This window comes from Octopus bimaculoides, chromosome 29 (genome assembly GCF_046866305.1).
Source record: "Octopus bimaculoides isolate indiv1 chromosome 29, ASM4686630v1, whole genome shotgun sequence".
In the NCBI taxonomy this organism is placed as follows: Eukaryota; Metazoa; Mollusca; class Cephalopoda; order Octopoda; family Octopodidae; genus Octopus; species Octopus bimaculoides.
This window is the reverse complement of record NC_142956.1, coordinates 2,709,402-2,735,361: the sequence shown is the minus strand read 5'-3', so window position 1 is coordinate 2,735,361 and position 25,960 is coordinate 2,709,402. Positions and strand designations below refer to the sequence as shown.

Sequence of the window (25,960 nt, the reverse complement as noted above, 5' to 3'; positions counted from 1 at the left end):
TTGTCTAATTACCCCCTTAAACACGTCCATTGTTATGTTGACAGTTATAATATCCAAAGGGATCAAGTCGATTACATCAACCCCAGTGCGTAACTGGTACATTATTTATCGACCCCGAAAGGATGAACGGCAAAGTCAACCTCGGCGGAATTTGAACTCAGAACGTAAAGACAGACGAAATACCGCTAAGCATTTCGCCCGGCACCTAACGTTTCTGCCATCTCGTTGCCTTAACCACAAAATATTGACGACGACGATGATGATGATGATGATGGTGGTGGTGGTGGTGATGATGATGACGATGATGATGACGTTGATGATGACGATGATGATGACGACGATGACGATGACGATGATGATGACGATGATGATGATGATGATGTTGTAACTGAGGAGAGTGAAAGACTGGTAAGAATATCAAGAATTCAGAAATAAGTTATTGGCACTTCCGTCGCTTACGACGACGAGGGGGGTTCCGGTTGATCCGATCAACGGAACAGCCTGATCGTGAAATTAACGTGCAAGTGGCTGAGCACTCCACAGACAGTGTACCCTTAACGTAGTTCTTGGGGATATTCAACGTGACACAGTGTGACAGGGCTGACCCTTTGAATTACAGGTACAACAGAAAGTAAGGGTGAGAGAAAGTTGTGGTGGAAGAGTACAGCAGGGTTCACCACCATCCCCTACCGGAGCCTCGTGGAACTTTAGGTGTTTTCGCTCAATAAACACTCACAACGCCCTGTCTGGGAATCAAAACCGCAATTCTATGACCGCGAGTCCGCTGCCCTAACCACTGGGCCATTGCGCCTCCACCAAAAGTAAACATTAGCCGTACAATTTTTCTTTACTAGTTTTGATCTGTTAATCATGTTCACCCTTGTTTAACACCCCTAAAACTTACTATAGTGAGGGATAAATGAAGATTAGGCTAAAACAGACATCTTAATATATTTATCATGTCTCTAACACACACAAGTGGAGGCTCAATGGCCCAGTGGTTAGGGCAGCGGACTCGCAGTCATAGGATCGTGGTTTCGATTTCCAGACCAGGCGTTGTGAGTGTTTATTGAGCGAAAACACCTAAAGCTCCACGAGGCTCCGGCAGGGGATGGTGGCGAACCCTGCTGTACTCTTCCACCACAACTTTCTCTTACTCTTACTTCCTGTTTCTGTTGTGCCTGTAATTCAAAGGGTCAGCCTTGTCACACTGTGTCACGCTAAATATCCCCGAGAACTACGTTAAGGGTACACGTGTCTGTGGAGTGTTCAGTCACTTGCACGTTAATGTCACGAGCAGGCTGTTCCGTTGATCGGATCAACTGGAACCCTCGATGTCATAAGCGACAGAGTGCCAACAACAACAACACACACAAGTAGCAAGTTATAGAGTGACCTATGGAAAGTTGATTTCACTGACAAACATCCTAGGCATGAGTTCAATTCGAACAAGCTGCCAGCAGAAGACAGTAATGTTGATATTGACTCTAATTTTCATCTACAGTTTTGTTTTCTATTTTTACTTTCACAAAGGATTCAACGAAACGAAAACAACACCATTTCTTCTCGCTGTCTCCTTGGGTCACCTTAAAATGATTAACGAATTTATTTCATGCAAGTCAGACATAAATGCCATTGACCAGAATGGCAATAACTGCTTGCACATAGCTGCAAAAACAGCAAAGTTTCATTCTGAGGACGAACCATTGCATATGCTAAACCTGGTAGGTTTCAAAGTTGTTTAAAGATATGATTCGCATTCACACATTACTTGGCATATCTCAATTCACACTCGGCGACCCATTGTTCCATTACCATAAAGTAATTCTGTCCCTTCCGCCCGTCCTCTCACTCCCAAATACCCCGCTTTTCTTTTTTTTTCTACACAAACCCCGATTTTCCACTACGGAGAATACGTTTCTGTAAAAAATAAAAAAATAAAAATTGGCAAAAATCGGCATTTTGAAATTTTCCCCTCCTGAATTTCCCCACCTGAATTTCTTCGTTTTTGACTTTTTTTCAAAAATTCTTTTAGTTTCAAAGCTTCCTGTTTATGTTGTAGACTGCGAGGGGAGGGGGAGGGATATATTTTTTTTGTTTTAGTTGAAATTTTACAAAAATGTTTGGAATCATAATCTCCGGATTTTTCCACATATTTAAAAAATAAAAAATTTCTGCAAAAAGTCAAAAACGAAGAAGTTTTTTTTTTTGAGGGGGTGGGTGCAAATTACAAAATGCTGATTCTTGGCATTTTTGTGGAATCTCCGTTGCCGAAAACGTGGATTTTTGGAAAAAAAAAAAAAAAAAGAAATTTTCAAAGATATTGGGGGTGGGTGGAAGTCTTTCCCAAACTCGAGTTATATTATGTAAGCAACGATATTTCATCTCCTTTCATCTTCAAAGGTATGGCCTCTTTACCATAAAGAAGGTTACCCATCTTGTATGTTGGCCATACAAACATCCATCAGGGCATGAAAAGAGATTACCTCTTGCAGAGAGGAGATAATATTCTCAAATAACAATGATACAGTATAGAGGATAGTCTTTATAATGTAGGTGCCATGAAAAATACATCCAGTGGAATTTATGAAGAATTATGACTGAAACATGGAGGCGCAATAGCCTAGTGGTTAGGGCAGCGGACTCGTGGTCATAGGATCGCGGTTTTGATTCCCAGACCGGGCGTTGTGAGTTTAGCTCCACGAGGCTCCGGCAGGGGATGGTGGCGAACCTTGCTGTACCCTTCCACCACAACTTTCTCTCACTCTTTCTTCCTGTTTCTGTTGTACCTGTAATTCAAAGGGTCAGCCTTGTCACACTCTGTGTCACGCTGAATATCCCCGAGAACTACGTTAAGGGTACACGTGTCTGTGGAGTGCTCAGCCACTTGCACGTTAATTTTACGAGCAGGCTGTTCCGTTGATCGGATCAACTGGAACCCTCGACGTCGTAAGCGACGGAGTGCCAACAACAAAATGACTGAAACACCCCTCTACCCCACTTCTTCTGGATGTTTATGGGTTCTGTTAGAACACTAAAACATGAGTATGATAAAGAAAGGTCCTTAGCGTGTTTCCATTACTTAAATTTTCTATATACAATCACATTTACATTTCTAGTGATGTCTTGGATCTGTAGTCTTCAAATCAGCTTTCTCCTTTCTGACCTTCAGAAGCCTAATTTCTCAAAATCGGTATTTACGCAGTGTTCTACATATCCCAATGCCCCAATAATTACAGGTATACACCTGAACTTGTAATCTGGAAAGACTAGCTGCAGATTTCTCAATAGTTCCACGTAGGTATTCTCTGCATCTATGTTAGCATCTGCTCGGCAGCTGATTTCCACATTGTTCAGTTTCTCTTCACTATACCAAACCATTGTGTTTATATTTCATTAGGGTTTCCACTGACACATTCTACCGTACTGGTATGAGTGACTATGGCTTCTACCATAATGTAGGGTTAGGGTTAGGGTTTTGTCCTCAGGGTTATCCCTTCGATAGCTACAACATCATGTCTCACCAGTAGGTAATCTGCTATAGGCACAGTATGCAGCTGGATGAAAAATCGACCTCGATGGAATTTGAACTCAGAATGTAAAGATGAAATACTGCAGAGACACATGATTTGCCCAGTTTCTTCAGAGACGTCGGGACCGTTTTTATCCTCTCCAGATAAATAACATGGTATTCTAACAAAGCATTCAGGTTGAGGTGGATGTATTCAGAATTCAAGTGAGTCTCTTTTTTTTTTCCTTATGATTAAAAGTCTCTCCAGATATGTGTGTTGTAATGTCTAATTTAATAAGCGATTTTGGGTGCCACCTCACCTACTTATTCGAAGAAATTATGCAATCTGTTAGTTCTGATACATTTGTCCTCATCCTAACACAACGTTTCGGCTGAAGAAATTTCGAGGTATTTTTCGATATTATTATTCAGGTCACTGCCTGGAATTGAACTCAGAATCTTGGGGATAGTAACCCGTACTCTTAACCACTACACCATATGCCCATGGGCAATTATGGAGTGGATTTTAGGGCTTATAAATCTAATATTCTCCTATCCTTCCTTAATACTGGTTCCCATATGCTATTCATATCTGCACTCGGTCTGCTTAGGAGGTTGTTGTGTCCTAGCATATGTGCTGCTTCTTTTAGTTTTCGTATTTTCCAGTGGGGTTCTCTGTCTATTGTTCTAACTTCATCCCACAGGGATATAGAATCGTTTTGGTTTGTTGACATTTGTGATTTTATTATTCCGATATTTGTTCCATTATATTCTTTGTATTTGACATGATGTCTTCATTCTGTTTTTTTTTTATATTTGTGTAATATTTTACCCATTGTTTTATATTTCATCTTTTGTAGTGCGCTGACAAGCTTGCTTTGCCTATGAAAGACAGGTTACGTGGCATTGTAGTTGCTTGTTATCTAGCTCATCAAGGTGCTAACTTTTACTACAAGAACAAAAAGAACCAGATGCCGCTGGACATTATTAAGAGTCCAGCTTTAAAAATGATAATAAAGACCCTTTTTCAACCACAGTAAGTATTAAGAATTCCTTGTTGGCACTCCGTCGCTTACGACGTCAAGGGCTCCAGTTGATCCGATCAATGGAACAGCCTGCTCATGAAATTAACGTGAAAGTGGCTGAGCACTCCACAGACACGTGTACCCTTAATGTAGTTCTCGGGGATATTCAGCGTGACACAGTGTGACAAGGCTGACCCTTTGAAATACAGGCACAACAGAAACAGGAAGTAAGAGTGAGAGAAAGTTGTGGTGGAAGAGTACAGCAGGGTTCACCACCATCCCTTGCCGGAACCTCGTGGAGCTTCAGGTGTTTTCGTTCAATAAACACTCACAACGCCCGGTCTGGGAATCGAAACCGCGATCCTATGACCGCAAGTCCGATGCCCTAACCACTGGGCCATTGAGCCTCCACAAGAATTCCCTAGCAATGAAGAAATAAGCCAGTACATCTTGTATTTTGCATATAATCATGTTCCGATGTTTGTTTGGTTTTAATTTTACCAATACTAAATACTGTCACTCGTGACTTGGCCAAAAACCACGCTGCAATAATAATAAGGACAATAAACAGAAAATACAGTCAAGGAATCAAACAAAGAACACATGACTGGTTGTGTTGACAGTTGTGTGGCACTGGTCATGTCCACCTGCGTCTCATAATTCCCTATGTTAAAGCACAGTGGCATCCAGAAAAACATGGTACTAAACAATGATGCAAAGAAATGCATCTCGAAATTGTTACTTAGAAGTAAGTGGAATTTATCTGCCTACCAATATTATATCATAAAAAATAATCTACAATACACATACATAGTTTATATATATATATATATATATATATATCAATATATTATAAATTAACTACCAACAAAAATATTTGGTAAGCTAACTTAAAAAATCATCACCAAAATAGCAGAAAAAAACGACAGTGAAGATATGCAGACTCTTCAAGAATCGATCCTTTTGGTTATATTAATAATAATAAAGGAGTTACGACGCAAAAGCGTATAAATTCAAAAGAACGTATTTATCTTCTTCAATATATATTTCAGTATAAAGAATTCATTAAGAGAGACTTAAATCAAAATTTCTTTACACATCATTCAGGAATAAATATAACATCAGAAAAAATACATTCTGTTTAAAAACACAAACCGTTCATGGCGAAAAAATTTCACAATTATATATATATATATAATTATATAATTATATATATATATATATATATATATATATATATATATATATAAATATATATTAGGCTTGGATCTGTTCTGTAGCCCTCAGCAAGTTGTCCTATAAAAACTACCAGTTTTTGCTGTATGTTGCTAGTCTTTATTTCCTTTTCTGTCATAATTGATATCTTCTTAAACTATGACCAGTGGAAAGCTCTTTCAACTTTCATGTCTTTTTTCTCCAAATCATTTTGGTCTCTGGCTTGGGGTAGCTCTCATTTTGAAGTCACTGACCACTAATCTATTATGCAACCTCTGTCTGTTTGTCTGTCTGTCTGTCTCTTTCTCTCTCTCTCTCTCTCTCTCTCTCTATCTATCTATATATATATATATATAGCTCCCTTTCTTTATCTATCTAGCTCTCTCTATCTATCTATCTATCTAGCTCTGTCTGTCTGTCAACAAACAGAAAACAGGTATGATATTCAATGCTTTATTGCCAGTACCGCCTGACTTGCCTTCGTGCGGGTGGCACGTAAAAGCACCCACTACACTCTCTGAGTGGTTGGCGTTAGGAAGGGCATCCAGCTGTAGAAACTCTGCCAAATCAGATTGGAGCCTGGTGTAGCCATCTAGTTTCACCAGTCCTCAGTCAAATTGTCCAACCCATGCTAGCATGGAAAGCGGACGTTAAACGACGATGATGATGATGATGATATATATATATATATATATATATATATATATATATATGTTTTTATTATATGTATTTATTTTCTCTTAGTTAATAATTAACTCCGACAAAATAAATTGGTTAATAGATACCAGGGTAGCAAAGATCACAAAATGACTGTGGTGTAACTCCTGTTTATGAGGTAGAAACTCCTTGATATTTTAGATACTTGAGTATATATAAATTTAGTAAATGGAGTAAAACGCATATGTTAAATGAATTCTTTTATTTCCAACATATGTTTCGAAGATTACAAATTATACCTTCCATTGGAATAGGTGATGTTGATAAGAATGTAATCTTCTCTTTAGGGAAATGCATGGGAACCAGCTTAAATGTAAGACATTTTAACCGAATATGAGAACTGTAGTTAGAGAAGATTGTTACGTAATGTATTTGAAAAAGCCATTGGAGGTTGGAACGCTACTAGACAGTACGTTGGGCAAGAAGGGAAGAAAAGAGGGAAAAAAGGAAATTTAGAGTTTAGAATTGGGAGATAATAAGATGATTTAAATCCGATAAAACTAAATATATATATATATATATATAATATTAATGGTTTCTTATTAGGAAACCAATAGATTTTATACAGGGCTGCAAGGAGAAGTGCTCAGAATAATTGAGACGAGTAAAAATATTAGTTCTAGAATAAAAACGCTGGGTTAACAACTCAACATATTACACCCCCCTCAATGAACATATATAAGATATACAACATAATCCGTCTAACATAAGGAATAGGAAGAAATAACATAAGAAATAATAAATAAAAGAATAAGAAATATAGAACATATACTCTTTTACTCTTTTACTTGTTTCAGTCTTTTGACTGTGGCCATGCTGGAGCACCGCCTTTAGTCGAGCAAATCGACCCCAGGACTTAATCTTTAGAAGCCTAGTACTTATTCTATCGGTCTCTTTTGCCGAACTGCTAAGTTACAGGTACATAAACACACCAGCATCCGTTGTCAAGCGATGTTGGGGGGACAAACACAGACACAGAAACACATACATATATATATATAAATATATATATGACGGGCTTCTTTCAGTTTCCGTCTACCAAATCCGCTCACAAGGCTTTGGTCGGCCCAAGGCTATAGTAGAAGACACTTGCCCAAGGTGCCACGCAGTGGGACTGAACCCGAGACCATGTGGTTGGTAAGCAAGCTACCTACCACACAGCCACTCCTACGCCTAGTATAAAATTTTATACATGAATATATTGCTTCAACCGATAACATACAAATATATTAAACTACTTGTCCAAAAGAAGCACGCATGCGTAAAAGTGGGACAATAATGAATATATGTCATGGCAAAAGTAGGGATAAGGTTTGATTTCTTCTCGTATTTGTCAATGTGTGTGTGTGTAAGTGAAATTCCACCAATTGCTCTTCTGGTTCTATGCCACTTCCACAAATTGAAGTGGGGTCCAAATTTTCATTTGTCAATTATTCTGCAATTAAATAAAGCAAAAATAGGTGTAGGAGTGGCTTTGTGGTAAGTAGCTTGCTTACCAACCACATGGTCTCGGGTTCAGTCCCACTGCGTGGCACCTTGGGCAAGTGTCTTCTACTATAGCCTCGAGCCGACCAAAGCCTTGTGAGTGGATTTGGTAGTCGGAAACTTGAAGAAGCCCGTCGTATATATGTATATATATATATATATATGTATGTGTGTGAGTCTGTGTTTGTCCCCCACAACATCTCTTGACAACCGATGCTGGTGTGTTTACGTCTCCGTAACTTAGCGGTTCGGCAAAAGAGACCAATAGAATAAGTACTAGGCTTACAAAGAATGAGTCCTAGGGTCGATTTGCTCGACTAAAGGCGGTGCTCCAGCATGGCCACAGTCAAATGACTGAAACAAGTAAAAGAGAGAATGTTTTAAAAAATAAAAGACATCATCATCATCGTCGTCGTTTAACGTCCGCTTTCCATGCTAGCATGGGTTGGACGATTTGACTGAGGACTGGTGAAACCAGATGGCTACACCAGGCTCCAAAAGGGGTAAAGACATTAGCAGTTGAGAAATGCATGAATACCATCTACTCCTCATATATAAACACAAATCTGGGACCTTTGGGGTTTGACGGGCAACATTTGTTTTCTTAACGAAACACTTTCAAACTTGGGATACTGGTAGAATGTGTCAGATAAAACAACTTCTCTTAACCTTCTTAACAAAAAATTGTACGTCGTAAGTTATTTCATGTTAAAGTTGTCGTATTTCTGTAATTTCAACCAATCACTGACATCTATTCAGCTGAATACAGTTAGTGCTGTTTGGTGTCAAGTGTGTTATTCCCTGTTTAATTATATCATTATTCCCTAGTAAGGGTTTAGGGTTTTAGGGTTAGGGTTCGGGTTTTAGGGTTAGGGTTTTAGGGTTAGGGTTGGGGTTAAGGTTATGGTTGTCGTTGTTGTTGACAAACAACGGGACTAATTTTATTCAAGGGAAAAGATCCCATGACACCGTTACGGCATTAATTGTTTCCACCTCAATAGACGTCAGTGATTGGTTGAAATTACCGAAATACGACAATTTTTTACATAAAATAACTTCGAATACAAAATTTTTTATCTGTTCTATACCACAAAATATACAAGTATACGAAGTTTGAAAGTGTTTCGGTACCAAAACACTACATAAAAAAATGTTGCCCGTCAGATCACAAGGATCCCAAACCTGCATGTATACAATCATTTAGAGTAGTATATTTAACGTCCCCTCACTGGTTATTGTAGTGTCTCATAAATATTCTGTATTAGAAACACGTATACAATGTAAAATCTATTATAAATGAATATTATTTGTGAAATGTGTTTATATTTTGTTTTAAACAGATGTTTACTTTGCGAAGAAAATGCACCCTCTGTTACGTTCCACCCATGCCAACATACTGTGATATGTAAACCATGTTCCCAGATTAAACTGAAACGATGTCTTGATTGCCAACAAATTATAACTTACAAAGAAGGATTTGGTAAGACTGCTATTTGATGATCTGTCTGTTTGTCCCATCGTGTGGAATAATGTAGTTTATGTTGTGTAAACTCTGATCTGTCATAATCTGGAAGACATGATGAAATACTTCCCAGATGTTTTTTGTCTGTGATAGTATATCTAGTGGAGGCGCAATGGCCCAGTGGTTAGGGCAGCGGACTCGCGGTTTCGATTCCCAGACCGGGTGTTGTGAGTGTTTATTGAGCGAAAACACCTAAAAAGCTCCACGAGGCTCCGGCAGGGGATGGTGGCGAACCCTGCTGTACTCTTCCACTACAACTTTCTCTCACTCTTACTTCCTGTTTCTGTTGTGCCTGTAATTCAAAGAGTCAGCCTTGTCACACTGTGTCACGCTGAATATTCCCTGAGAACTACGTTAAGGGTACACGTGTCTGTGGAGTACTCAGCCACTTGCACCTTAATTTCACGAGCAGGCTGACCCTTTTGAATTACAGGCACAACAGAAACAGGAAGTAAGAGTGAGAGAAAGTTGTGGTGGAAGAGTACAGCAGGGTTCGCCACCATCCCCTGCCAGAGCCTCGTGGAGCTTTTTAGGTGTTTACGCTCAATAAACACTCACAACACCTGTCACACTGTGCCACGCTGAATATCCCCGAGAACTACGTTAAAGGGTACACGTGTCTGTGGAGTGCTCAGCCACTTGGACGTTAATTTCACGAGCAGGCTGTTCCGTTGATCGGATCAACTGGAACCCTCGACGTCGGAAGCGACGGAGTGCCAACAACAACAAATTAAAATTTATTTTTATCATTATTGTGAAATTGCATAACATAGCCGTCACAGTGAGTAATGTAGAAACATGGTTAAATTAGAAGACACATTAGTTTTAACACTTTTGGCAATAAGGTACAAAAGTGCATAGTTGTTTAGTCACAAACGGGCGAGTGAATAACAATGCATTTTGGTTGTTTTACGTTCCTTCTAAGTTTGATGAGGAGTAAATGTTATTTAGTCAGATGTCTGTTGTAATCTATTGGACCTACAATATGTCTTCCAAATATGAACAACCAGTCTGCTTGCAATGATCTTGAACCTATCTCTTTTACTCTTTTACTTGTTTCAGTCATTTGACTGTGGCCATGCTGGAGCACCGCCTTTAGTCGAGCGAATCGACCCCATGTCTTACTCTTTGTTAGGCCTAGTACTTATTCTATCGGTCTCTTTTGCCGAACTGCTAAGTTAACGGGGACGTAAACACACCAGCATCCATTGTCAAGTGATGTTGGGAGGACAAACACAGACACATAAACATACACACACACACACACACACATATATATATCTATATATGACAGGCTTCTTTCAGTTTCCGTCTACCAAATCCACTCACAAGGCTTTGGTCGGCCCGAAGCTATAGTAGAAGACACTTGCCGAAGGTGCCATGCAGTGGGACTGAACCCGGAACCATGTGGTTCGTTAGCAAGCTACTTACCACACAGCCACTCCTCCTTCACTGAGATGTTTGTTTGCTGCTGAGAAAATGATTCTCTCACTTTCTCAGATACAACGAATGATATCCTCACCATCAGCGGTCGTCTGCTTTCCCTTCTCTCATGCATTGGATACATTGTCACTGGCCATTTCATTTCTTATTTGCAGTCTGATTCACTTTGCTTTGTTAGGAAATACTTCTCATTTAAAGATTCCATTTTTACTCTGGTGATGTACCCTTGTTAAGTCCAACCCTGTTATAAAGGGACCTAGGTTCATTTTACCACAGCACAAGCATTTGAGGGACTTCCACCTCACTAGAAAGATTGCATGGTTAAGTGTTACACGCACAAATCTGGTCTGGTCACATTCACTAGCCAATTCCTAGAGTGTCGTGAGGGCATTTCATCATAGCACCAGAATTAGGTTATTAGCAAATTCTCATGAATTGACAATGTGTTTGTTCATTAAAAGTGAGTGTTCAGAATTTGAGGAAAAGAATTTAGGATATGGAAGTATTGGAGTACAATGACTGGGAGTTAAAGTGAAATGAGGAGAAGAAAATTGTTACGCGGGTGAGCTGGTGAATGACAAGCGTACATAATCGGAGTTTGTGGGTCAATGTCTTTTGAACCAACAGAAGTCCTCAATGCTTTATGAGCGTCTTTAGAAATAGAATTTTGAAGACAATGTTTGTTCCAAGAACCTCAGTGCTATTTATGTTAAAGTAGGACAATCAATCTCATAATGAAATATAATCAATTTGTAGAGATAAAGAAATAACGGGATAAAATGTAAAATTTGGAAATATTTATTTTTCAGGTTCACCAAACATTGCAATGAAGACTGAGAAGATGTCAAGCCCATAGCCAAGTATTTCAATGAAAAACATTTCTATTCATTTTAGTTTCAATTACTCTTTTGTTTGTCAACATGACTGAAAGTAATTAAAATTCTTCCTACTTTGTTTGAAAGGCTGGTGGTAAATCAGTTTTGTTTCATATCTTGATATTACTGAAATTGTATAAAATAGATATCGACGGAAGCACTGTAGAGTCAATGGATAGAATAGAAGACCCAGTAGTCATAGTAACCTCTTTTGCAACATGCAACTAAAATGTATTGTTGTTTAACCACAAACTTGTGTGTGAATAACAACACATTTTGGTTGTTTTACGTTCCTTCTAAGTTTGATGAGAAGGAACTGTTTGTAGTAACGCTGTGCGCATGCGTAGTCTCACGCATGCGTGGAATTCAACAACCAAGCTTTCCCGCTTCTATTCTGTCTCTTTCTTGCTGGCCAGCGATTGAGCATGGACGTGTTTAGCTGTCTCTCTCCATCTTTCGAACTTACGCTCGACAGCTCGCTTACATCTACATACCAACGTCCCAACAACCATGCTCACACACACAGAAGCTGTAACAACAAACAAGAGCTAAAGATGTATATATTTACCACCTGAATAAATGTTGTATAAGTTGATAGTCTGGAGTTCAGCGTTCCGTTAATTTCTAATTTTATATAGGAAAGTCAGGTATACATCTAATGATGTAGAACCCACTTTCATCATCATCATCATCATCATCGTTTAACGTCCGCTTTCCATGCTAGCATGGGTTGGACGATTTGACTGAGGACTGGTGAAACCGGATGGCAACACCAGGCTCCAGTCTGATTTGGCAGAGTTTCTACAGCTGGATGCCCTTCCTAACGCCAACCACTCAGAGAGTGTAGTGGGTGCTTTTACGTGTCACCCGCACGAAAACGGCCACGCTCGAAATGGTGTCTTTTATGTGCCACCCGCACAAGCCAGTCCAGGGGCACTGGCAACGATCTCGCTCGAAAATCCTACAGGAGCCAGTCAGGCGGTACTGGCAACGGCCACGCTCAAAATGGTGCATCTCATGTGCCACCCGCACAAGAACCAGTCCAGGGGCACTGGCAACGATCTTACTTGGCTTGCCGGGTCTTCTCACGCACAGCCCATTTCCAAAGGTCTCGGTCCGTAGTCATCGCCTCGGTGAGGCCCAATGTACGAAGGTCTTGCCTCACCACCTCAGCCCAGGTCTTCCTGGGCCTACCTCTTCCTATATGTTATTTAGTCAGATGTCTGTTGTAATCCAGCAGACTGATAATAATATGCGTTCCAAATGTGAAAAACCCGTCTGAATTCAATGACAGTAAATCTTTCATTACATCCGCTAAAAATTGTCTTTATTCAACAGGCATATGGCATAGTGGTTAAGAGTGCAGGCTACTAACCCCAAGATTCCGAGTTCAATTCCAGGCAGTGACCTGAATAATAATAATAATAATAATAATAATAATAATAATAATAATAATAATAATAATAATAATAACAATGAAAAATACTTTGGGAATGAGAACCCTGATTCGAAATTTCTCTAAGACACCTGATGAAGGCTGGATGGAGGGTATATCAGCTGAAACGTGTTAATAACAAACAAGATGAGGACAAATATCCATCAAATGTAAATAATGTAAATAATTTACATAATTCCTCATCTCTTAAATATAGAACTGTACAATAGTGGTTTACTGAGATGGAAGGTTGTGGATATTTTTCAAATCGAAGTACGAAAAGCTGAAAAAAGTTCCGTGCACGAAAATGTGGCACGAAAACGTTGTCATAGATGAAGTAGAAGGATTCCTCTGCTGAGAACATGCCAGCAAATGCTCAAACTGTTTCTGCCAAGAATTCTACGAAAGGGTTTTGTGTAATGGTATCATTTGCAATGGAGTGGTGACATTGCGAAAGGAACATTGTAATTTTTCCTACGCTGATGGTTGAGGGGCTCATCCAAAAAGACTGCCTGGTCCATGTGTTGTATCCACATTCATCAATGGGCTGATGACTCCCTCTTCCGTGAACCAATACACGTACTCAAAAAAACCTTTTCCAGAGTCCTTGGAGCATTTCTTGGATCTGAGATATTTCAGCCAACTGCATAGTTTTATCAACACCCTGTGCGACTGCAGACATGGGAACAGGCAGCTTTCTAAGTCCCTCTTCATCTATTAAAAGGTTGCGAGTGGGGTGGTATCAATAATCACCTGCAAACTAGCTTCGTCAATGTTAACATGGTGGGCACCTCTTCTGCGCACCTTGTGTAGCCCTCCACCCAGATCATAGGTGGATTGCTATCATGGATGGGGCAGTATGTCTTTTAATGCCAGTTTCAGGTAATCGGTTTGATGCCTCTCGAAGTCATCAAACATCCTTGCCCTCTCTTCATCCGATATGTGCACATATCTCACATGGGGCTACATAATTTGTTGTTGTTGAGGTCACTGCCTGGAATTGAACTCAGAATCTTGGGGTTAGTAGCCCGTGCTCTTAACCACTACGCCATATGCCTGTGGTTCAAAATTTCCCCAAGACACCTGAAGAAGGCTGGAGGGTATATCAACTAAAATGTTGTGTTAACAACAAACAAGATGAGGACAAATATCCGTCGAATGTAAATAATGTAAAAGATATGGAGCACAAATGTCTTGTTTTCATAAGTTCTGAATTAAAATCTCCCACCAAACCTTAGTCACAATTCATGTTCCTAACACAAGCTTAATGATAAGTTATCTTAATAAATTTCTTTGTTATATTTAAAGTTAATTGAAAGAAACACAGAATATCTCCAAATAAATACAGTAACAAAAGGTTGAAGTTTTCTCAAGTGTAATTTTCAAGTTCTGTTTTTAAATTTCTTCTCCATTTTCATCCTGTATTCCATCGTCTTTCTTCACAGAATAATACCTCATAGTTTTCATGTTTCTTAAATGTTTTCCATTTCTCTGTTGACATAGTTTCCTTTTCATATTTATAACAATCTACAAAACACATCTTTTGTATTATTATTAATGCTATTGCAGTTATTTCTCATTGTTGTATCTTTTGCAGGTAGGGAGTTAGAAATTCAACCAGCACTGCAATTTCCACATCAGACCAAGTGAATTTGTGTGTAAATGTTGCTGTTGTGCCCTAGATCAAGCTGGACCACACTGAGACCTACGATCACATTCCTTACAGCCAGGACCACCCTGTCTTTATTGTAAGAGAACCGAGAACCATATTACTTACTGTGTCCTTTCAGGTGATAAATGAGGAGGATTCAGCTGCTAATTCTAGCAGATCTTAGCTATCATATAGAGATCCCTTTATTGGTGTGGTTCCCTTGCTGTAAGAGATTAGTCTGAAATAAAAATAAATTTTGTAAGGTTCATTTCTTGTTGTTGTTGTTGTTGTCGTCGGACGGTTTCAAACTCATCTGCTCATTTGTGCATGAAGTTAATCCTAATGAGTTGGCAACTAAGTTCCCGCCATTTAAAAAAATTTTGGAATCTACTTTTTCAAGAATTCTATTTTGAATCATTTTGGAATCTCTTTTTTTTTTCTAGTTAATTTTAGTTAATTTTTGTTTATTTTCAGATCATTAAAATGGAATGTCAAATTAAGAAAAATGAGCATTTTCAACTCTTCCTTTTTGCTTTTAATCAAGGTTCTAAGGCCGCAAAAGCTGCTTGCGACATTTCAGCTTTGTATGGAGAGGGTGCCATAGATGAAAGAACTGCTCGTGATTGGTATGCCGAGTTCAAAAATGGAAATTTTGACCTCAAAGACATACTTCGTTCTGGCCGTCCAGTTGAGTTCGATGAAGAGCAATTAAGCCAACTTTTGCACGAAAATTCTCGTCAAACGACAAGGGAACTGGCAGAGAAAATGGAATGCTCCCACACTGCTATAGAGAAGCATCTTCACTCGATGGGAAAGGTCCAGACGTATGGCGCATGGATTCCACATTCTTTAAGTGACAACAAAATTTAACGAGCCACAATCTCCGCTGGTTTGCTTGCTCATCACCGCTCAACTCATGGGCACAATCAACGATTTCTTTACCGAATCGTTTCTGGCGACAAAAAATGGTGCCTGTACTTCAATATGAAGCAGCGTAAGGAATGGCTTAGCCCCGGTAAACAAGCGACACCGCGCGTGAAACAAGATCTTCATCTGCGTAAAATGATGCTGTGCGTATGGTGGGACTGGGAAGGGATTATCTATTACGAATTGCTTGAACGGAACCAAACGGTCAATGTGGAACTCTATGTTCAACAGATGGAACGACTCAACACGTCTATTCAAGAGAAAAGACCTAATCGTCAGCATGGAGTTCTTCTGCTGCACGACAACACCCACCCTCATATTGCCAATATGACCAAGGAAGCCATTCGAACGCATGGCTGAAAAGTGCTGCCACACCCGCCGTACTCTCCTGATTTGGCACCAACGGATTTCCACCCCTTTCGATCTCTTTCAAATGCTATGCGCAGAGTTTCGTTCAATACTGATGCAGAATTGAGAGCTTGGTTGGATCAATTTTTCGAGTGGAAATCGTGTGATTTCTACCAACGAGGTATTGTAAATCTTGTTGAACAATGGAAGGAAGTTGTAAACAAGGGTGAATACATTATTGATTAATTAGTTGTTATTTTTTTTATTAAACCTTTTAAAAAATTTAAATTTAACAAAACGGTGGGAACCTAGTTGCCAACCTAATAGATCTCTCCACATGCTAGAAATAACAGCCAAATCTCTTGATTTGTTTTTAATTACGCAGGAGTAGCTGTGTGGTAAGTAGCTTGCTTACCAACCACATGGTTCCGGGTTCAGTCCCACTGCGTGGCACCTTGGGCAAGTGTCTTCTACTATAGCCTCGGGCCGACCAAAGTCTTGTGAGTAGATTTGGTAGACGGAAACTAAAAGAAGCCCGTCGTATATATGTATATATATATATGTGTGTGTGTGTTTGTGTGTCTGTGTTTGTCCCCTCCAACATCGCTTGACAACCGATGCTGGTGTGTTTACGTCCCCGTAACTTAGCGGTTCGGCAAAAGAGACCGATAGAATAAGTACTAGGCTTACAAAAGAATAAGTCCTGGGGGTCGATTTGCTCGAATAAAGGCGGTGCTCCATCATGGCCGCAATCAAATGACTGAAACAAGTAAAAGAGTAAAAGAGTAATTACATGGAAAGGAAAGCAGAAATCGCTGCGATCGTATCTTCATCTGAATACTGGGAAATATTACATAACAAGACCTCGTCTGACTACAATTGGTGAATATGTTTATATAACAGATATAGATAACAATATTTACCAAATACCTGGAAATATTAAAGAGCTAACATCTGAAGATACTGAAATCCTGAGATGTGAAGATTATCCAAAATATTTAATCCTCAGGAACTATGAAAATGAAGTCTACCAACTTCTTGGTTTTGATGTTTCAGAAAATTCTTACATGATTTTTGGAATTATTCCAGGACGTCAATCGGTTGCTTTCTTTCATTATGACAAATAAATATTTTCATAAATATTCAAATTTGATCTTCTTCTTCTTTGGATTCTTCTTCTTCTTCTTCTTCTTCTTCTTCTTCTTCTTCTTCCTTTCATTCTTCTTCTTCTTCTTCTTCTTCTTCTTCTTCTTCTTCTTCTTCTTCTCTTCTTCTTCTTCTTCTTCTTCTTCTTCTTCTTCTTCTTCTTCTTCTTCTTCTTCTTATTATTATTATTATTATTATTATTATTATTATTATTATTATTATTTTTATTATTATGGAGTATGTTAGTGAGTTTGTCTATCTTGGAAACAAGATCAGCAAATCAGGTGGATCAGACGAGGACGTCACTGCAAGAAGCAAGAAGGCTTGGCAAGCCTTCGCTATTCTTCGGCCAGTATGGAAGTCCACTGCCATCTCAACTCGAACTAAACTCCGCTTATTTAGTTCAAACGTAAAATCTGTGCTTTTGTATGGCTCTGAAACATGGGGAGCCCCCTGCAGCAACTACAAGAAGATCCAGACCTTCATCAACAAATGTCTCCGGCAGATCCCCTATCTGAAGTGGTTCGACAGAGTGCCAAACACCGACCTGCGGGAAAGGGCCAACCAGGAGCCCATACATGTTCAGATTAGACGAAAGAAATGGAGATGGATCGGACACACACTGCGGAAAGAACCCTCAAACGTGACACGACAATCACTTGACTGGAACCCGCAGGAGAAAAGGAAGCGAGGACGCCTGAAGCAGACATGGAAGCGGAGCATTTTGGACGAGCTCAGGACCACCGGCCTGACATTTGATGCAGCCAAGAAATACGCCAATGACCGCAAGAAGTGGAAAATAACTGTTGAGGCCCTATGCTCCAGAAGGGGCAGAAAGGATTAAAAAGAAGTTCTTTACTGCTACTTATTGAAACCAATGTGGGCGCTTCTCGGTAGCCTTAGTCTTCTGTCATAATTCCATTCACATAGAGGATGTTTTATAGGAATACTAGCAAATGCACCCGTCCTCTGGACGGTGTAATTATTGAAATGGTGCACTCCCGTGGGCGGTTTAAGTTGAATTAGCCCGCAGTTAGAAACCGCTTCAAGTTGATAAGCGTCAAATGTGTAATTACCATTTCCATTGCGACTGTCATCTTCCAAGCTAAACTCTGCAAATTTAAATTTTACAAACCACTTTTGAATAGTTGATTCACCTACAGCGTCATCACTATAAACTTCACAAATGTTTTTGCAAGTTTTTGCAGCATTTTCTTCTTTTTCGAAAAAAAAAAAAAAAAAGAGAGAGAAGCATTACAATGCGAATAATAAATTTTTAGTTATCCATTTCAAATGTCAATAAGGGGCAATCGAGATGCATGATAAGTCTATTTTTAGTCAGGAACAAAAAAAAAAAAAGGCGATCTTTCGATACTAGTCCACCACAACTTCCGGTCATTGCGCGCACGCATACTGATTACATGATCGTATAGTGAGTTTATGTGTTTAAAGTTTCAGTTCGGATGGCACCTTACTCACTCGCACCTTGGCCACACGTTTGCCGCAATACGAAGGCAAGAGCACCCATTCCTCTGTCCTTATTGCCTCTGTGGAGTGCTTTATTTGCTTCCTCCTCCGTTGTGAAACGCACCTCCACAGTGGCGTATCTCCTCCCTATACTGATTACATGATCGTATAGTGTGTTTATGTGTTTAAAGTTTGAGAACTGTATGCATCTGAGGGGGAGAAGGTTTGAGTTTCTATTTAATGTTGTCTTTTCATATTTTCATATTTTCACTATACGATCATGTAATCAGTATGCGTGCGCGCAACGATTGGAAGTTGTGGTGGACTAGTATCGAAAGATCGCCAAAAAAAAAAAAAAAACAACCCAGAATGCACTGCAACTTCAAGCAATGCCAAAATTTTAACTGTGTCACATTTCAGGTGTGTTCAATGAAGCGTTTAAAGATTTAGCTTAAAAACGCTCAAAACTTCCTGAACAACCTAATACATCCAGAATGTTTTATAGGAATATGAAATCAAAAGCCACTACTTAACTGCTGCTTATATAAACCAATGAGGGAGCCTCTAGGTAGTATTAGTCTTCTATTACAATTCTATTCAAATCTAGGATGTTTTATAGGAGTACTAAATAAACCCCAGTAAATAGCTGCTACTTATACAAACTAATGTGAGGGAGTCTAGGTACACTTAGTCCTCTATTATAATTCTACTGACATCTACGATGTTTCAATGGAATATTAAATCAAGGCCAGTACTTAACTGCTATTTATATACATCAATGAAGGAGCCTCCGGGTATTCTTAGTCTTCAATTATAATTCCTTTCACAGCCAGGATGTTTTATAGGAATATTAAATCAACGCCAGGTCTTTACAATTACTTATACAAACCAATGTAGGTGTTTCCTGACACCCAGATCATGCTTAGGGACATTTGCAATTCTCGTTTTTGGTGAAACATTGCAAACTAGTGTTTATATTAATTTTAAATATACACATTATCAAAACACTAAATCATCCAATTATTTGCATGGCGAAAACAAAAATACTAATGGCGAAGCGAGTCCTGAAAGAGCCGAACATTCGAGCCGTCTTAACTGATGAGGCAACGAAAATTGCCGAAACCGATGCGTCAGTATTAAGAATCCTCGATCGATACTTTTCGGGTGGTTATTATCCCTGTTAATGTATATGCTTTTTTATTTATGTGCGTTAACGGCAGCATTGACGGTCACACTGAGAATTTGCGGACATTTACGTATGTAAATGGTAACAATGAAACTATGGTATGTGGCTGATCATTATATTTTGTATCTTTTCATTTGTCTTGCTCGCTTTACGTTCTGGCGTTTTGCTGAATTTTCTTGAGAACAATTTTTCTTAGTGGTCAGACCATATGGGGTCTACATTTAGCATATCAGGAGTCCTCTTATATATATGTGATATAAGTTCCTGAATCTTCAGATTTTTTCAATATGTTAGGCCACTGGTTTTAATTTTTACCCTTATTATTTAAATTTATATATACATATATACATATACAAATATATTTCATACATATATATGTATATATATATTAATACATACATGTATATATATTCTAATACATACATACACACACACACACACACACACACACACACACACACACACACACACACACATATATATATATATATAAATATATATATATATATACGTATATACATATATATATATGCATACATATATATGCGTATATATATATATATATATATATATATATATATATATATATATATATATATATATATATAGTTGAAATTTTACAGAAAAACAAAAGACGAAGACAGGTGTATAAACAACAAGCAGGTGTATTAGTTTAACGCACGGGAAAGTGGGAAAGTCTTTTACGTTTCGAGCCTACGCTCTTCAACAGAAATGAACTCGAGGAAAAATAAACAAAGAGAATAAAAAAAGCTTTAGTGACTAGCGGTCGATCATGGTGATATATATATATATATATATATATATATATATATATATATATATATATATATATATATATATATATACATATATAAATTTTGTTTCGGTCACAAGTTTTCTTCTTTTGTTGCATTTGCAAGCAATTTTACCGAGAAACTATTTGTCGAAACAATTAATCAAATAAAAGTCACACAATGAATCCATATCTTTATTTAAAAACTTAAAAGATTTCATAACTATTTTTTTTATTATTATTATTTTGAAACAAAGGATCATATATTCTTATCACTTTTCTTGAAACGTTACTTTTAAAGTTACATCCTTAATAAAACACTCGACCTTTGATTTTAATATTACGTAATAACTACCTTTCTCTGGACTTTCCATCAAAATTTTCTGGTTTGTCCCGGGCTTGTTTGATCGCCATTTTGTCAAATGCTCACTGCAGCCGAGTTTCTTGTAGCAAACAAAGAGATCCGCTTCTCCCATGCCATCAAAAGTAACAATTTTCACATTCTTCAATTGTGACTTTATCTTCAGTTTAAACATGATTTCTTCTTCAGGGACCGCACTTAATCCCTCGATTTTCGAGTTCTGGTGTACTGTTCGGATGTATGAAGACAGATGACATACTTTTATACCAACCTTTCTAAAAACTCTCTCTACAGGTTTAGTGTCATAGCCAAAGTCATAAGCGGACTTCATGAAGTCACAAGCGGCCTCAACGAAAGTAGTTGACGGATGCCAGTAGAAACGATTGGAATGAGCTGCAGTCTTCAAAACCTTTTTCGTACCCCATCCTTTCCGTCTGCTTAATAGACAGTAAAACCTGTTGAATACCCCACTGAGGTAGTGGACGTCCATACCATCATTGTAGTCGCCAGCATGTATGATCGACATCCCGTCAGTTGATTGGTTACACACGTTGCGAATTGGATTCGTAGCAACGTCCTCTCCAATTTCCCACTCGTTAGTCCCTTCTCTACCTAAGAACTTTTCGGCTGCCTCTCCAGCCAAGTCACTGAACGATTCATCGATACCACCCGACTGCCCCTCGTATATCAAGCCCGAATGTTCCTCGGTGAAGCAATGGCTTATTTCGTGTGCAATGATATCAAGACTTACTAGCGGCCGATACTCGCTGTTGCCGTCACCAAACGTGAAGTTTTTTCCATTGTAAAAAGCATTCACTACGTTTTGGCCATAGTGTACACGGAGAACGATTGGCAGCTCTTTCACCGGAGATACTTTCACCCATTCTCTGTACATATTGTAGACGATGTTGCCATAGAAAACAGCATCGTTTATCGGAGAATAAGCTCCGTTCACTTCGTCCTTCACACCAGTGTTGCATTTGACATTATAGACATTTCCTGCCTCATTAGGCAGAAACTCTTCCCCATTCAGATTCACCACTGTGACGATGTCGTTCCCGAAATAACAATCATCGCCTTCACGTGTCACTTCCAAATATGGTAGTACTTCTCCGTATCTCAATTTACCTATCAATTTGTTACCTCCGATACCTTTCATTTTGTATTTGTTTCTTGTAGTTTCTAGTGTGTTCCATTTTTTAACAAGCGTTTCATTATTCGCATCGATTATCATGCAAAATCGATAATTTTTTCCATCAGATACGGCATAATATTGAATTCGATAAACCAGGATTCCTACGTCGTCCTTCACGAAGATCATCAATTGAGGTTTATTGTAGTCTATGCGGGCCCCTTCCATAGAAAAGTGGCCGTAATCGACAGCTAATTGCATCGCCTGCTGCTCGTTCAAATTTGGTATTGTAGAGTTGATGTCATCATCAAGGTTCTGAACCAGTTTACCAGTCACCTGACCAGTGTACACATCGGTTTTGGCGTCTGTCTCCACAGTGAGGCTGGCATCAAACACCGGAAGTCCTCCATAAGTCTCGCTGTATTTTTTGATGTTGGTTCCTTGCTCACTCGGTGCTGAGTCCACTAGCTTGATGTCCTCGTCCTTGGTCAGACCGAACAGGTCACGTGTGGTGATCATGTGACTTGGTTGTCGCTTCATTGTCTCGCTCAGGTTATCCACATTCGACAGGAACACATCCCTGGCCTGTCGCCATTTTGCTGACGTCACAACGTGGCTCCCCAGGAACGCTAGAAAGATAATAATAATAATGTTAACAACAGCAACAAACAACAACAACAACAATAATAATAATAATAGATATAAAAGATGGCCTACAGCAAATATTCTGCTCAATACCACAGATTTGCTTGTCAGTTGTTTGACCTTAACCAGTTGAGCATGTCCCTTAGTGGCTGACGATATGTGCATCTCTGATCATGAGCAGAAGTAGTGGGGGAGCATCATAGCCATGTGCTGAGAGGTAGTCTTTGGGGTTTGAATAATTCGCCTTTGGAAATATGGGTGTTTTGCTCAACATCCTTATACAAACCTTATTCAGGGACCTTTTGAGCGGGATGGGCTACTTGACCTGAAGAAAATTCTAACTGGGCCTCACTTGCAAAGGTCATGCGCTGTTTATCTTGATAGGAGATCACCATGTCGCGCACATGTAGTTGTGATGCATGTGCCTGATGTACCCTTATCAGACGGGTAGTCATGATGGGTATAATGGGCTTCGTACATTTTACCCTAGTGTCACTTTGATGGCAAGCACTGCTCTCTCACTCAATAATAATAATAATAACAATAATGATAATGTAGTAACGCCGTGCTCATGCGTAGTCTCACGCATGCGTGGAATTCAACAACCAAGCTTTCCCGCTTCTATTCTGTCTCTTTCTTGCTGGCCAGCGATTGAGCATGGACGTGTTTAGCTGTCTCTCTCCATCTTTCGAACTTACGCTCGACAGCTCGCTTACGTCCCAACAACTATGCTCACACACACAGAAGCTGTAACAACAAACAAGAGCTAAAGATGTATATATTTACCACCTGAATAAATGTTGTATAAGTTGATAGTCTGGAGTTCAGCGTTCCGTTAATTTTTAATTTTATATAGGAAAGTCAGGTATACATCTAATGATGTATAACCCACTTTCCTATAATAATATCAATAATGATAATAATAATAATAATAATAATAATAATAATAATAGGTGTATATGAAAAGAAAGAATGGTGGCACAGGACTGAGAACATTGTTTAATGAGTGAAAGGAGAACGCTTGTTGAGTATTTGATCAATAGTGACGAAGATCAGCTGTAATATACCGGGGTCATATTATTATTGATGATTTTAAATACTACAGGAAGAACGATTGGGATAAGGGTAATCACTGTGGTTATGGAGGCGAACACAATGCAAGCGCGTTATTTATATACATGTGTATGCACATACTATCGTGCGTGTATATACAAATAAAGAGAGGAAGAGAGAGATGGGATCTCATAACAACTCTCGTGAGAAGTGAACGAACGACTCATGAAATCACGATGCAATGCAGCAAGGAAAGTATTAACGGCGAGAATGGAGCTGTAGGAATGTTGGTTATCGGTTATATAGAAATAGTTGTTATTGTAGCTCAGCGGGCTGCGTGTTTGAATCACGTCGGAGGGTCACCGGTTATAGGAAAGTGGGTTATACATCATTAGATGTACACCTGCTTTCCTATATTAAATTAAGATATGAACGGTACGCAGAACTCCAAACTATCAACTCAACAATATTTATTCAAGGTGGAATATATACAGCTTTACTCTTGGTTGTTGAGACGTCTTCTGTTTGTGAGAACATGGTTGCTGAGACATCGGTATGTTGATGTGAGCTGTCTGGCGTGAGATCGAAAGATGAGAGAGACAGCTTGACACGTCCATGCTCAATCGCTGGCCAGCAAGAAAGAGACAGAATAAAGAGGGGAAACGCTTGGATGTTGAATTCCACGCATGCGTGAGACTACGCATGCGCACGGCGTTACTACAGAGCTATAGCCGGTCATGGTGAATGTTTCCCGCCCGGCACGTCCGAAACCGCCCGCACCAGGGGCAGTGATCTGGCCTCGGACGGTCGTTATGTCGCAACAGATCACATACACGGTGTGCGCAAAAACAGCCATAAGTGGACGAAGGAAGAGTATGATACGCTTATTGAATGTCATGGAAGAGCGAAGTTGGAAAGAAGCCGCGGATTAGGCCGACGTACCTTGAAATTTTGGATGGAAAAGGACACGTGTCCGATGTCAGAAAACAAACTAATGAACCAAGTGAGAGTGGTTAGGAGGAAGGGTTACTTAACTGGAGTAGAAGTATCTCGGATTCGTGAGAGTCTGAGAGACCCTCAAACGATGGTCGGAGTTGAAAACAGAGAGGTAGGAGTTGAAAGCAGGGAGAAGAGTAGGCAGAAGGAAGAGGAGAATGAAGATGGGGCTGTTAATGATGGGGAACAGGAATGTTATACAGTGAACCCTGATACTGTGGTGGGTGGACATGCAGGGGAAACGAACCAACTGGATAATGAATTGTTTGAAATTCAAAGACGACTCACCGAGTTGATGAAGAAAAAATCCCCCTGAATATGAAAAGGGTAGACAAGAGCGTGATAAATAAAGTAACACAAAAGATAAATGCTGTCATACCATACATCCAGACGGAGGACATCACACAAACATGGAATCTTCTCCGAGCCATTGCGCTGCTTGTTGAGGAGAAATTACAGCTTAAGGGAACAAAAAATGGTGGAGCAAAAGAACCATGGTGGAAACGACGCATTGAAAGGGACATGATGCGGGAAAGGCAAGATCTAGGAAAAATTGAGAAATGGTTAAGAGGAAACTGGAAAAATGGGGAAAAGACCGACTGAGAAAAATTAGAGAAGAAATATAAAATACGAAAGAACGGGTTTGATGAAGTAATAGAGCAGTTAAAACAGAGGATCATGGCAAAAAGCCAGAAGATCAGAAGATTTGTGAACAGAAAGAAGCAGTTCGAGGAGAACAGTTTGTTCAAAACTAACCCGAAGCAATTCTTACGAACGTTAGAAGGAGACAATGGGGAAAATGTTGCTCCTGATGCAAATCAAGCCAAGGAGTTCTGGAGCGGATAATGGGGAAACAATGTGGTGCATAAAAGGGATGCAATGTGGATAGGAACTATCAAGACAGAATTACAAGGAGGAAACAAGCAAAGGAATATTGTCATAGGCACGGGTGATGTGAAAGAACAAGTGGGTAAAGTGCCTAAATGGAAAGCCCCCGGACCAGATGGGATTCATGGCTTCTGGCTGA

At 39.3% G+C, this 25,960-nt stretch overlaps 2 protein-coding genes across 4 annotated transcripts in view; one reads left to right on the top strand and one right to left on the bottom strand.

Moving 5' to 3' along the window:
* Positions 1-119: 119 nt before the first annotated feature.
* Positions 120-15,147, top strand: LOC106878665 (E3 ubiquitin-protein ligase MIB2-like). Of its 3 annotated transcripts, XM_089345602.1 has the most exons (6): positions 120-408; positions 1,534-1,724; positions 4,372-4,547; positions 9,294-9,433; positions 11,728-11,778; positions 14,826-15,147. In XM_089345602.1, the coding sequence occupies exons 2-5, from the start codon at positions 1,593-1,595 to the stop codon at positions 11,772-11,774; spliced, it is 495 nt and encodes a 164-aa protein (XP_089201728.1). In that variant the 5' UTR covers positions 120-408; positions 1,534-1,592; the 3' UTR covers positions 11,775-11,778; positions 14,826-15,147. The 3 variants fall into 3 exon arrangements, 2 of the variants coding, with proteins under 2 accessions (XP_089201728.1, XP_089201727.1); XM_089345601.1 differs by lacking the exon at positions 120-408 and having other exon boundaries at positions 751-1,724; XR_016239066.1 differs by lacking the exon at positions 120-408 and having other exon boundaries at positions 1,185-1,724; positions 11,728-11,848.
* Positions 15,148-20,927: 5,780 nt separating this feature from the next.
* The window catches only part of LOC106878664 (uncharacterized), an 8,122-nt gene continuing 3,089 nt past the window's right edge, over positions 20,928-25,960 (bottom strand). Inside the window, exon 2 of the mRNA XM_014927949.3 lies at positions 20,928-22,868. Within this exon, the coding sequence (XP_014783435.2) occupies positions 21,019-22,868 (1,850 nt within the window). The 3' untranslated portion in view covers positions 20,928-21,018. The remainder of the gene's footprint in view (positions 22,869-25,960) is intronic.

What these genes read in the sequence shown, in the direction of transcription:
- LOC106878665 (XM_089345601.1), top strand. Translation starts at nt 1,434, where the DNA reads ATGAGTTCAATTCGAACAAGCTGCCAGCAGAAGACAGTAATGTTGATA. An exon ending in AAGACCCTTTTTCAACCACA is followed by an intron (nt 4,548 to 9,293) that starts GTAAGTATTAAG and finishes TGTTTTAAACAG; the next exon opens with ATGTTTACTTTGCGAAGAAA. An exon ending in AACTTACAAAGAAGGATTTG is followed by an intron (nt 9,434 to 11,727) that starts GTAAGACTGCTA and finishes TTTATTTTTCAG; the next exon opens with GTTCACCAAACATTGCAATG.